This window comes from Trachurus japonicus, chromosome 9 (assembly GCF_045865225.1).
Source record: "Trachurus japonicus isolate A0001 chromosome 9, Traja_1.0".
NCBI classification, from domain to species: Eukaryota; Metazoa; Chordata; class Actinopteri; order Carangiformes; family Carangidae; genus Trachurus; species Trachurus japonicus.
Window position 1 is genome coordinate 5489807 of NC_140915.1, and position 13212 is coordinate 5503018.

At 39.0% G+C, this 13212-nt stretch overlaps 1 protein-coding gene across 1 annotated transcript; it reads right to left on the bottom strand.

Moving 5' to 3' along the window:
- Positions 1-3761: 3761 nt before the first annotated feature.
- LOC146980774 (L-rhamnose-binding lectin ELEL-1-like) lies at positions 3762-12538 on the bottom strand. Its single transcript, XM_085788065.1, has 6 exons — positions 12103-12538; positions 9383-9418; positions 8895-8945; positions 7122-7263; positions 5028-5182; positions 3762-3834 (listed from the first exon to the last, which is right to left on the bottom strand). Exons 1-6 carry the CDS (start codon positions 12131-12133, stop codon positions 3806-3808), a joined length of 444 nt encoding a protein of 147 aa, XP_085644191.1. The 5' UTR covers positions 12134-12538; the 3' UTR covers positions 3762-3805.
- Positions 12539-13212: the final 674 nt, after the last annotated feature.

A 13212-nucleotide genomic window follows, 5' to 3' on the forward strand; every position in this document is an offset into this window, starting at 1 on the left:
AAACTTGCATGAGTTCCTCCTCTGTTGCACAATAACAAATCACAGTTCTTGAGTGAAGCCAACATACTGCTGACATGTTGCTGTTCCTGGTTTAAACAGATTTTTCTACAATATGTGGAGGAGGAATGTGTACTGTCTGCAATTTTGATATACCATTTATAATTATTTACCAGTTAGAGATTGAGTATGCTGTAGTGATGCTGAAACTTTAAAATTGTAAGTTTGTATTGCAGCATTATTGTATACTTAAAATTAAAGGTGGAACAGCTACCACTTTCCTGCTAAATCATGACATTTAGTGTTACCGTTAAAATTTGTTACAGCCATAGTAGATCATCTTGGTTAATTACTGTTGTTAATTTAACTCAGGTTAAGCACTGTCCACATCAGTCAGGAACTAGACATTGTTCACTGCAGTCATGTGTTTTTATACTAAATATCATTAAACTGAAATTAGCGGACGAGATCAGGTATTTCAACAGAGGTAGGCTACATACGCTAAAAGCAACAGACTTCCTTAACACTGTCAGACTAGTATGACTTCCTGTCCATTGAGGATTTACACAACTGCAGAGAGCTTGTCGTCATCATCACACACACACACACACACACACACACACACACACACACACACACACACACACACACACACACACAGCACAAGCAGAGCACTCTGTCACCTGGACTGTTGGGTGGCCAAGGTTAAAGGTCAAAACCAGTGAGACCTAGAAAAAATAACATTTAACTTTATATACAGTCTATGAACATAACCAATTCAAATTAACCACAGCAAAGCACAAACATCCTCTCTCAGTCAAAGTAGTCTAAGTTAGTAAGAGCAAAATTAGCCTGGCCTTGTGCTAGATACATCGATGTGTGCACATTTTTATCATGAATTGATGAAGTCACACATTAAGTTAGTTAAAACAGCACAGCATATAACAAAAACACTTTTCACCTAACCAACACACTAATTCATATGATGTATTTGCACTTCAAACACACCAGAGAGTCAATCTCATAAATTTAATTTGTTACATTAACCATCTCTCTGCTGCATATGGAACAAGGAACTTCTCGGTTTGTATTGTTTTGTGTGTCAAGTCAAGTCAAGTCAAGTAGTTTATTTGTCCCAACTTGGGCAATTTGGTTGCAGTCAAAGTGTTAAAAACATAAAAACATACATTCCAACAAATACATACAACACCTCAATAGATATCTAAAAACAAAAACAACAGGCAAATTTCAGGTGTGAGGTGTATTAACTCCCCTTCCTTATTTGTCACGACACAAAATGGCGGGTTTTGTTGCAAATGTCTGGTCAATTTTCGTTATAATCTGCAATTTACCTCATTTACTGCTGTCACATTAATTTAACTCAGTGTTTTCGTCCTCAACCGACAGAAAATTAAATTAAATTAATATGCTGTATTTTATTTTACAATCTGTTTGCGTTTACTTACCAACAGAACTGCACAGACATCCTCCACACAAAAGTGAAACTATAGGCATCAAAAAAAGAAAGAAAAGAAAAAAAAAGTGTGCGTGCGAGGGGATGGGGGTGGTACTTCCTGAACTGTGAGGAGACGTAAAAAAAAATCAAATGATGCTCAGCTCAATGGGTGAGTAGCGTATTCCCTCAGCTGAACATCTGTAGGCGGAGACGCTCAGAGAGAAAGTAGGCTCAACAGCAGAGGATCAGCGCGATCTCTCCCTCCAGCAAAAGGAAATGACAAGGAGTTGTTGTGCTGTGCACAAACCGGCATAAGGATGGGTGGAAATCTGTAATATCCCAAGGGGATCTCATCCGTTTGCCAAAAAAAGAAGGCCCTTTTAATCCACCATTAAAAGGGCGGATTGGGGACCGTCCTGGAGGTCCTAAAGGTGTCATAAAACTAAAAATAACATTAATAAAAGTTTTGCACAGGAGTCACGTGATAAGTAAGGCTGCAGTTAGACGCCTCCTATTATTACATATTTACATAATAATAATGTGTGTTTACTGTTATATAAATGTAGTTGGATGGTAAACCTGTGAATATTCTCATTTGTCAGTTGGGTTGTAAATTCAGATGTCGCAATCGGTGCAATAAATACTTTATACTTATTAGTTTATGGTTTTTGCCTCAATGACATCTGAAAAAAGGCAGAATTTAAACATGATTAATGTAGAAGAACAGATGAGTTTGTTCTGCACTGAACCGAATAAACCTCATCTATTTATTTTATTCCTCATCATAAGTAGAGCAGGTGAATATACACTGAGACACCCAGTCAGAACTACACCGACCTGAACACAACCTAACTCAACCAATTAAATAAACTGTATTTATTATCAATTAATCTAAAGATTTATTACATAAAAATACTATTATACTAATGAAATGTACTTTCTTATTCTCTGACAGGACAGAAATAAACAGGATGTGTTAATAGAGCCGACAGCGCCACCCACTGGTGAAAATGTGCAGCTTTCAGTTTGACACGTTCAATACATGGACTGTTTTTTTTTTTAAACTGATAATTCGACAAAAATAGAAAACAATTACTCTCATTAAAGCTTTGAGTCTAAATATCAATCAACACTGGATCAATTTCATTTCCTGTCAATAAAACTAATGGATCAATCGACTGTTGGGTTTAAAAACAAAGATTTAAAATCAGAAACCAACCAATTACTGGAGTACTTAAAGCTGTACAGAAAATAAAATTGAATTTGAGTCCACTCTGGGTCATAAAATGAGTGTAATAACTCATCTATCAGACGATGTAGGCCAAACTTTGTGCAAAATTCTATTTTTGAGTAAATCCGGGATGAAAGTGTGTATTTTTTTTTCCGCATTGGATGCAGGCACACGGATTATACGTCAGCCTGTACACGATTCACCAGCCACTGATATTGGATCTGTAATCCGTCAATCAAACGTCTGAGACACGCACACACACACGGAGCTCGGTCTCGCCCCAAGCTTTGAATATCCCGCCCGCTCGATAACGACCAATCAAATTAGTTTTCCTCACTCGGGTAAACTCGTGTTGCAGCTCGTGACAACTCGGCGCGACAAACGGCCATTTCTGTACACCTTTAAACCTTAGTTTGTTCAGTAAGTGGAGTTGAGTTTATCATATTAATTAAAAAAACTTCATTAAGTTTATGATATGATTTCATTGTGAGTTGCAGGACTTCATTATTTCACATGGAATCTTTAGGTGTAACATTTAAACCGGTTGTTTATAGGCCCTTTTAGTGGGGAGCACTTTGGTTCCCATCTGCCTTTGTTCGCATGGGGACAGGTGTTGATGTGGGCGAGTCAAAGCTTAAAAACATAAAATAAAATGTAGCTGTTTGATGCTCGGATGTTTTCTACTATTAAACTGAAAGTAAGAAAATAAACACACTCACCGACCGGTTTCACAACATGTAGGATTTATTTTGTTGACTTCAAATCCCTCTGGAGTAAATAAGATCAAACATGAATCCAAACACTTAAAAACTCCACTCTAATGTCCAGTCTCTGATCCTACAACTTCACCATTGTCTTTGTGACGACGACGACTGTACAAAACTAACACTGAGACTTTTTTTTAATAGATAATGAGAAGACAACAGGAAGAACTGATAAAACAGCAGAACCAGGAGGTGAAACATCTGCCAGATGTGTAAAGTCAACACACACAGAATCAATATTATTTCATTCTTTTAAAACATTATCGTCAGTTTCGATAAACCTGAACAGCCCTGGTCTGATCACGTGGAGGTGATGCTGTTCTGTCCACGGTGAAGAACAATAAAGTTTTGGAAGCTTCAGGCCTCGGCAGCTGGTTTGTCTTCACCTGCACACAAACATGGAAACAGAAAAACACATCAGGTCTAAACATCCGACACCAGGGGGCGCCACGTCCTCAAGTCTGAGAAAGAAGAACTCAGAGAAAGTTCAGTCATAATTATTCTATTAATAATAATAATAATAATAATAATGTGTAGTTTCCTTAATTGTTCAATAAAAGGAAAATAATGTTAGTGCTTCCATCGTGGGAGGAGCTTATAAATTCACACTGCCTGCACTAATATAACACATCTAAACGACACCATCCTCTTCCTCCTTGTGTTGGACACTTTACTTTTAAAAAGTAATTGGTTATAGTTATTTCCCCCATAAAGTATCTGTGTAAGTAACTGAGTTACTACAAAATTAACCACTACTAAAACTAACTATTTACCAGGGAAAGTAACTATTGTGTATAAAATGCTAAAAAATGTCAAATTACTTGGACTAACCCCTCTAACCTCCTGTTTATCTGGAACCAACCAACTCAGTCAGTCTTCCTCCTGTGTGGAGGAGGGATACTGAGTGAGTTGGTTCGTTCCAGATGAACGGCTTTTTTTCCGACCAGTTGATTGAAAAAAATGTGTAGCCTATATAACGTACGGCTAGCCTAGAAATCTAGACGCACCCTAGCGGCAGCAGATATATTTGCTCCGTAGGTGGGTCTGGAAACGAGCCATGGGAACCTTTTGAGTCTCGAACACCATTTGTGTTCACCAATCACAGCGCTCTATCTGTTTAGAGAGTCGTTGGGCGGGCTTAACGCCATGACGACATACATTTTAATTGGCTTGTCAGGCTAACGTCATCCTGCTCTTTGCTCTGATTGGTCGTAGCGCTACCCTATTGGTGCAGAGGCAGTTTGAAAGACAGCCTTCATCCCGCCCCCTGGATTGAGCCGAGGTCTACTGGTCGTTGCCAGACTAGACATGTTAATGATGTAGTCTGGCTTGTCAGGCTAACGTACGGCACTTTAACAGGTGTATTATTATTTTGTGACGGGACTTCTTGAGTTAAGTAACGGTGCATTTTATTGTCAGTAACGTTAACAGGGGAAAGTGTAACTTTTCGAGTACTGTCACTACAAAAAGTAGTGCTGTTAGTAAGGCCATTATTCTACAACGCTGTTATTCCCATCTCTGGTAAATGAAGGTGTAGAAGTTCAGCTCTGTGTGTGTGTGTGTGTGTGTGTGTACGTACAGTCCGGTTTGGGTGGGGGCGGTGGTGGAGGAGGAGGAGTCGGGGGTTTGGCGCAGGTGTAGGACACCTCCAGGTACCTGGTCTGCTCCTTACAGGGATATTCACCGAACACCAGCTCAGTGACCGGGACCTCACAGGAACGTCTGTTGGCACAGCTGCAAAGAAAGAAGAGTCAGAACCAGAACACAAAACATTTTTAATTTTCAGCCAATTTTCTGGAAACTTTCACCACCGTGTTGACACAGTTTGGTTCTGATTGGGGGGATAGTTCAACATTTTGTCAAATTGGCCCATTGCCATAATCCCTATAGTCATAGCAGTAGGTTTGTTACCTTTAATTGTCGGTGAAAGCAAATTTTTTTTTGTGAAGAACTTTTTATTGAAGCATAGCGAATACCGCAACATCCGTACAATTTTTTTTTTTTTTTTGGACATAATACCCCCCTCCCACCTCCCTGGCAGCATCCCTCCCTCCCCGGTTTCCCCTGGACGAGTCAAACATCATCAAGTGTCAACAATACATTGTAGTGAGTGGTGTCCCTCTTGTTCACAATCCAAGAAGTTTATCCTTTATCTGTGCAGCTGCACCTAACCACATCTCCAAAGTGGAGGCTTTAGCATTATTAATCCGTGCAGTAGACAACTCAAGTAACACTATATCGTGGAAATAAATCAACCATTTCCTAGTACTAAGATCATGAGATGGTAGCCATCTTTGCACTAGGAGTTTTTTAGCAGCTGTGAGGCCGCTCAGCAATAGTTTACGCTGTTTCTCACTTACATGTATTTGAGAATCATCATTAAGGAGAAGTAAGATTGGATTGCATGTTATAGTAGTACCTAGTAATTCAGACAAGACTTTGGACACCCAGCCCCAAAAGGCCTGAACAGAGGGACATTCCCACATCATGTGTTTATAACATCCTATTACGTTAAGTTGGCACATGGTACAGCTTGGACTCGGTGCAAGCAATTTTTAGAACCGCGGAGCAGAGCCATGAGCTGCTCAGAGCTACGCTACGGAGGCTCATTATGGGATTTCTTGGTTTCCCTCATCAAACTCATCAAATACACAATCCAACAACTCCACAACGCTCTGGTGGACAAGTTGTGACCTGCACATTCACCACGCTATGAGATAATAACACAACGTTACCACACAGAGTTGTTTTAGAGGGAAATTCATGCAAAACCGCTGATGTGCGTTGCCTTCAGGGACAGTTTTTCATCAAGCAGTCTCTGTATTAACCTCTAAAACAACTCTGTCTGGTAACGTTGTGTTATTATGGGCCAATTTGCCAAAATGTTGAACTATCCCTTTACATCTCAGAACCACTCTGTCTTTTGGACTTTGCCTCTGCTGCTGAGTTAGTTACTTCATTACTAGTAATATTTTTCGGAGTAATTTGGACCAAACTGATTAGCTCATTTTTAATGAGGAAAGTTTCTATGAGATTCGACGGAAAAACAACTGAAGACTGAGTGTGTTTCGCGCTCAAATTACATTTTAAATCAAGTGTTGGGACTTAGTTTTATATATTAAATAAAGTGTTAGCAGTTTATTTTATACAGTATATCACATGAAGTGTTGGCACTTTATTAAAAAATCAACAGTAGTGAGTGTTTCCACAGAACTACAGATTTATCTTCTGACCGTTGTTTTAATAAATTTGAGTTTGTTCGGTTTTTTTGTCTGTTAATACTACAACACCTATCAGGCTCAAGCTGCTGTTGCTATGGAAACAAGCCAGTCAGAGCTGTGAACAAGGATCGAATACTTGAAATATAAATTTCTTCCAAACACTGTCCAGAATGAGGAAGTGAACCGATAGCTATAAACTGCTGCGATTGGCTGCTTCCTGCTGAAATGCACCCTGGGAGTTGTAGTCGGCTTCTTCTCTACTTCAGTTCCTCAGACTTTTAAAACCACATAAGAAGCCAGATGTTTATCTTTTGTACAAAATGATTGATGCGGCAGAGGTTCACGTACTCATACAGATTTATCGCCATGGCAACACGATCCAGCCGTTTCCTCTTTGTCTTTAAAACTAGATTGATATTCAGAGAAACTGAGCTTTACGGCTGCGTCCTTACAGATCCTCCACCACCATCTCGGCCCAGGGGAAGGAGCAGAAGGTGTCCGGCCCGTCGTCCGGGTGACGCTTCCCCTCGCCGCACCTCGTTCCCACGCCGACCTTGTACAGGATGTGATCCAGGTTTATCTTGGTGCCGATTTCTGGAGGAAAAAAAAAAAAAAACGTTAAAAAGTTTTGAGAAACAAAGCATTTGGGAGCGCTGCAATCTGGGTCCAAGGAGAGATTCATAACAAAAACCTTTGGTGCGCACCAGAAAATTAACTGTTTTTATTTTGGAGGTGTTTTTTTCAAAAGGAATAATTCTAATTTTCTAAATACAAAAAGTATTTTAAAGTATTTTAAAGAGAAACATTTCTCAAATGTTGTTATTTGCAAACAGTTTCTAGTTGTTATTAAATTGTTTTAGAGATTAATTTTTAGAGAGAGAACAACTAAGTTTGAAGGGATTTTATCTATTTTTAACCCTCCTGTTGTCCACCTGGGTCAAGGAAGCAAGAAGGGAGGGCAGGGAGGAAGGACAAAGGGAACGATGGGAGGAAAGAAGGAAAGGAAAAAAGAAGGAAAGATAGATGGAGGGAGGGAACAGATTGGGTCAAAAAGGAAGGAAGGAAGGAAGGGAGGGAGGGAGGGAGCGAAAAAGGATTGTGGAAAGAAGGAAGGGGCAAAGGAAGGACAGAAAAAAAGATGGAGGGAGGGAACAGATTCGTTCAAGGAAGGAAGAAGGGAAAGAAGGAAGGGAAAAAGAAGGAAAGAAAGATCGAGGGTCAATTGGATCAAAAGAGGAAGGAAGAAGTAACGACGAAGGGAAGGATGGAAGGAAAGAAGGAAGGGACCAAATTGGGTCAATTTGACCCAGAAAGACAACAGGAGGGTTGTGATGCTGCGTTCAGAACAACTCAGAGGTCGTAATTCCCAATTCGGAAATTTTCGACTTCCGACATCATTGCGTTCACGCTGCAGGAACTCGGAAGAAAAAAAACATGGATACCTGAAGGAAGTTTGTCGTATTATTGTGGCTCATCGCTGAATAGGAAAAATCAATGCAGCAGTAAATGATGTTGTGTTGATGCAGATGAGTGCACATATAATGTTACAGCCTTGATAACAGTTAAACGTTATTTCCATCACATACGAGGAAACACAATTTCTCACCATACAACAATCACAGCTTAATATAAACGCATTTCATATCGGCTACTGCAATAATACACAAAAATATGCATTAAAACCTCAACAAATGAATTAAAATGTCTAAATTCTAACTGTTTAAGACGAGGGCCGCTATGTTTTGATGTTGTCGTGACGTCAAGTCGGAAAGTCGGAGCTCTGATATGATACCCGAGTTTCCGACCTGTAATTTCCGAGTTCAACGCCGTTCAATTCATTTTTTTTTACAACTCGGAGCTCGTTTTTTTCCCGACTTCCGAGTTGTCTTGAACGCTGCAGCATAAGTATTCAAAGTAGTGGTAGTTAAAACGTTTTGTTAGCGAATCAGCTGAGAAGTCAAACCGTCCAGTCGTGTTTCAGCCGTGATTCATGATCTAATCGTCTCACTGTGGAGGTTTGAATGGAAATAAACTTGGATGTTGGTGTGATGCTACAAACTAGCTGCTGGTTAGCGTAGCTTAGCACAAAGACTGTAAACAGAGGCTCCAACGCTCACTGACTGACATGTTGTAACAAACTGACAGCTGCTGTTGCTTTATGGGATGCTGTGGTGTTTTCTATGGGTTCACCATGACAACAGCACCATGTTTCTACGTGTTCTTACCACATGACATCACAGCGGTCTCATTGAAACAGGAGTAGATGATCTCTCCTTCTGTGAACACACACACACACACACGTTAGACACACAACTTTATCTTATAATAAATAAATAAATGAAATGAAATGAAATCTTCATGAATCAATGATCAGAGTTTTTGTTGTGTCGATCATTTTATCTGACATTTTGTCTCATGCTCACACGTTGTTCCACTTTTTATACGTTTGGATTTAATCCTTAAAGTTCCAGGTTTATTGTCATAAATGAATTGTTGACTTATGTGTTAATATCTTTACCAGTGAGATCATTACAAGTCATTTTAATATTCGAAGTAGAGTAGCATAAAGAAAAATACTAATGATGATAAGAAGAAACATATATTTTATAAAATGTAGTGGGGATAGAAATAAAAAGGTCCATTTGTTGCAGTATTAATTACAATTGTAAAACAATACATTTTTACATGCACACCATTGTAACTTTGAACTTACCAGCAGCACCAGTGAAATACGAAGCTGCAGCCAGCACTGAAAACACAACACACGACTGTGTTACAATTAAAACTCAACTCAACCGTCACTTTTTTTTTTTTGTCTGTTTTTCACTTCATCACCACAGGGTTAGAAAGTTAGTGATGTTCACTGAGACCAAACACATTCTGGAGATTAAACATGAGAAGGTTATGAAGGTTTGGATGTTGCTATTTGGATAAAATCCTGTGATATAAAACCTCCACAGTAAAAAAAAACACCAAATCAGGCTGTTATCAGCATCGTCTTCATTAAATCATAAATGGTGTATGAATGGATCCCACCTTGTCATTTAATGCACATATTGAAAGTATTGTACGTTAAGTGAATTGTCGGATTAATATGTTATATAAGTCCAGGAAATGTTTTACTAATCGTGTCAGAAAGAAACTTGTTGTGCAATTGCTCTTTCTTTCCGATACTAGATTACTGTGATGTTGTGTATATTTCTTCCTCTAAACGTGTTCTAGCTCCTCTTAACAAAGTTTACAATAGAATTTGCTTTGATTTATACTTGATTGTCCTTATCATACTCACCGTTGTTCAATGTACCAGTCTCTTCTCTACATACTCGACGACAGATACACTGGTTCCAATTTATATTTAAATGCATTAACTTAATTACCCGACTTATCTAAAACAGTATTTTGTACAACTTACATCCAATTATCAAACCAGGCAATCTACCTATCCCTACTTCTCAGTGCCTCACAATAGTAAATCAATAGGTAGAAAAGCATTTATGTTCAAAGGACCAAATGACTGGCTGTTTATCCTCCTATTTTGAAACATCCTGTTCATGCTTTCATTGACTCTGTCGCCATATTTCATCTAATATTTGTACAAACTTTGGTTGCAATTTTGTCTAAGTGATTGTATATGTTTGTCTTGTCTTCTTATTTTATTGTCTGTCTTGTATTGTACTGTTTTGTCTTGTTTTCTTTCATTGTATTGTGCCGAGTCGTGTTATATGTCTTGATGTTATGTGTGTAGGAGAGGAGGATCCCCTCGTAAACGAGTTGTTACAACTCAAGGGGCTTATCCTATGATAATAAACAACTTCAACAAATCAAAGATACATTTATTGTAAAAAAAAAAATCTGCTCAAACTTGGAGACTCTGAAGTTACAGTGAGTGAACAGCATCACAACATCTTAAAGACCCCCTAAAGAGGCATTTTAAAATTTGTAAAAATGCTCTGCTAGGACTATTTTTTTGATTAAAATTGCTTACCCACACAAAGCTGTTTAAAAGAACTCCCCAAGACACTAAAAACACGTCCATTATTTCTCCCTCATTGAAAAATTCATTTGGGATTGGTTGCTATAGTTTTGTGACGCATGAAAATGGACTCCAATTTGAAAAATTGAATCCAGTTTTTTCAGAGTCTGGTATTGAAACTGTATTTTCAAGTCTAAAATGCTCAGTTATGGCGTGGATTAGCAATTTTGCCCCTGAAATGCCTCGTAGCACAGCCCACACACTAAATTGACATGTTAATCATTTTTTAAAAAAGTGCATTTTTGGTTTAGGGGGTCTTTAAGTTAGAAGAGTTTAAACGCTCATAAACAGCTCAGAAATACTGTATACAACTGATATTTACTCTGTCCTGTTTTCTCATACTATGTTCGCTCCATAAATCAGTTCCTTCTGCTATTTTTTTTCCAGATGTGTCCCAATAATACATCTGCATCATCAACTCTTGCTAACATTTCCATGTTTCCCACATTCTGTGTCATAAACTATAAACTGTTTTCTTGTCTGTAACAACATCTATGTCACGTCTGTCCGTCCTGGGTGAGGGATCCCTCCTCTGTTGCTCACCCTGAGGTTTCTCCAATTTTTCCCTGTTAAAAGGGTTTTCTTTCAAGGTAGTACATAGACTACACTATTCTCCCTCCAGATTGCAGAAAATATTTCCAGATGTGTCATCCCAATGTATTAAGTGTCGAAGTGAAGAAGGGACACTATCCCACTTATTTTTGTCATGTCATAAGCTACAATCACTTTGGGGCAGCTTGTTTGAGTTCTTCACTAGGGCCTTTAATCATCCATGTAACCCAGACCCATTCACTGTGTTGTTTGGTGTGGCCAATCCAGATAATGTGAAAAGTAGTTGTGAAGCTAAAGCTATTTCCCTTTTAACATTGTTAGCCAGAAAGCTAATTTTACAGTCTTGGAAATCTGAAAGTGCTCCTACGTTTGAAATGTGGTTGAGAGAACTGGGAAATGTATTACACTTGGAGAAAATCAGGTATAACAAATATCTGCCAAAGAGGAAATATTTTTTAAAGTCTGGCAACCTTTTCTCGATTTAATGTCTAAAAACTGAATTAGTAGCTACTATTCTGCTGTTGTGCCATTTATTTTATACATATTATATGTCCTGTTTGTCTCATGTAAGAAGAAACTCTGTCAAAAAAATCTGTACTGTTCTGTTTAGCACCACCATCTCTTGTTAATGTGCATCTATTTTTCTGTTAAAAAAGCAATAAGAATAAATACACACACAAAAAAGGGTTTTCTATGGAGTTTAGGTTTAGGGACAGAGGATGTTGTTATGATGCCATGTAAAGCCCTTTGAGACAAACTGTTTGTAAAAACGGGCTATACAAATGAAATTGCCTTGCCTACATCCAACTGATTCAAAACGCTGTGAATAAACCAGAGAAGATACTCACGGCCGACGGCGAGCAGCCTCAGTGGGACCATGTTGCCGTCTCTCTCAGACTCTCGTTGCGTCCTCCACCTGCAGACAGTCTGACAGCGAACGTCGCGGCATCTGGACGACGTGCAGGTATTTATGCGTCCGTCCTGACGGCAGACATGCAGACGCCTGTCCCCCCGCCGCCGCCGCAGGCATGCGAGGCCTCCTGCCCCAGATGTGATGAACGTGTAAAAACCCTGCGGAGCTGCAGGAGAGGGAACTATAAATCCACAGGTTTCAGGACCTTTAACACTTTACATCCCAGCTGCTCCTCATTCTGCTCCATATTTCTCATTAAGAAGCTCAAAACTTAAAAGCAAGAAAACATCTGGATCTGTTAAAGCCGGGCTGGAAACCGAGCCAACTAACTGGCCCGGATTTACCAAAATATGCTTGTTTTGAACAACCTGTGGCCTTATTTCTACTACACAACATACACAGGTCCATACAGGGACTTTAATCTCTGTGATTGCACAAACACTGAGTCTCACTTCTAAACTCCACAAAGCTGATCAGAGCTTCAAAAAGCAGGTTTTATCAACTTCTGGATGAGGTGTTTGCAGGCAGCTGTACCAGTAACTAACAAGATTTAAATTGACCTGTGTGTTCAGGTTATTTGACATGGGTTTGTTGGATGCACTGACCTATAGCTGGAATGTCAGCTCAATGTATTTTTGTACCATGGCATTACATATCCAATCAATAGCAGACAAATATCTAATGAAGATATTATTGATTGGAGCAAAGAAAGCTATAACAAGGAAAATGGCAACAACCCAATGCACCGACACTGAAAGACTGGCAAGGGACTGTTCACGAAATCTACATCATGGAGAGACTGACGTTCGCTCTAAAATTGCATTCAGAGAAATGTAAGAGTTGGTGGTCTAAATGGATAAGATCACTGAGACCTGAACTGCTTTAAGTACCTCTATTACATGGCTTGAAGTACCAGTCTATTAATCTTGATGGAAAAATGAGTAAAATTTGTGACTTCTTTTGTTCAAATGTCAATGTTCCTACTTAAAACATTGTAAAATGAAAGGGAGAGTAATAGCTTGGAGAATATGTTAACACAATTGTC

Coding starts and splice junctions, on each gene's coding strand:
- LOC146980774 (XM_085788065.1), bottom strand. CDS start 12,133: ATGGTCCCACTGAGGCTGCTCGCCGTCGGCC. Junction 9,419..12,102: donor GAGGCTGCTCGCCGTCGGCC/GTGAGTATCTTC, acceptor TTGTGTTTTCAG/TGCTGGCTGCAGCTTCGTAT. Junction 8,946..9,382: donor GTATTTCACTGGTGCTGCTG/GTAAGTTCAAAG, acceptor GTGTGTTCACAG/AAGGAGAGATCATCTACTCC.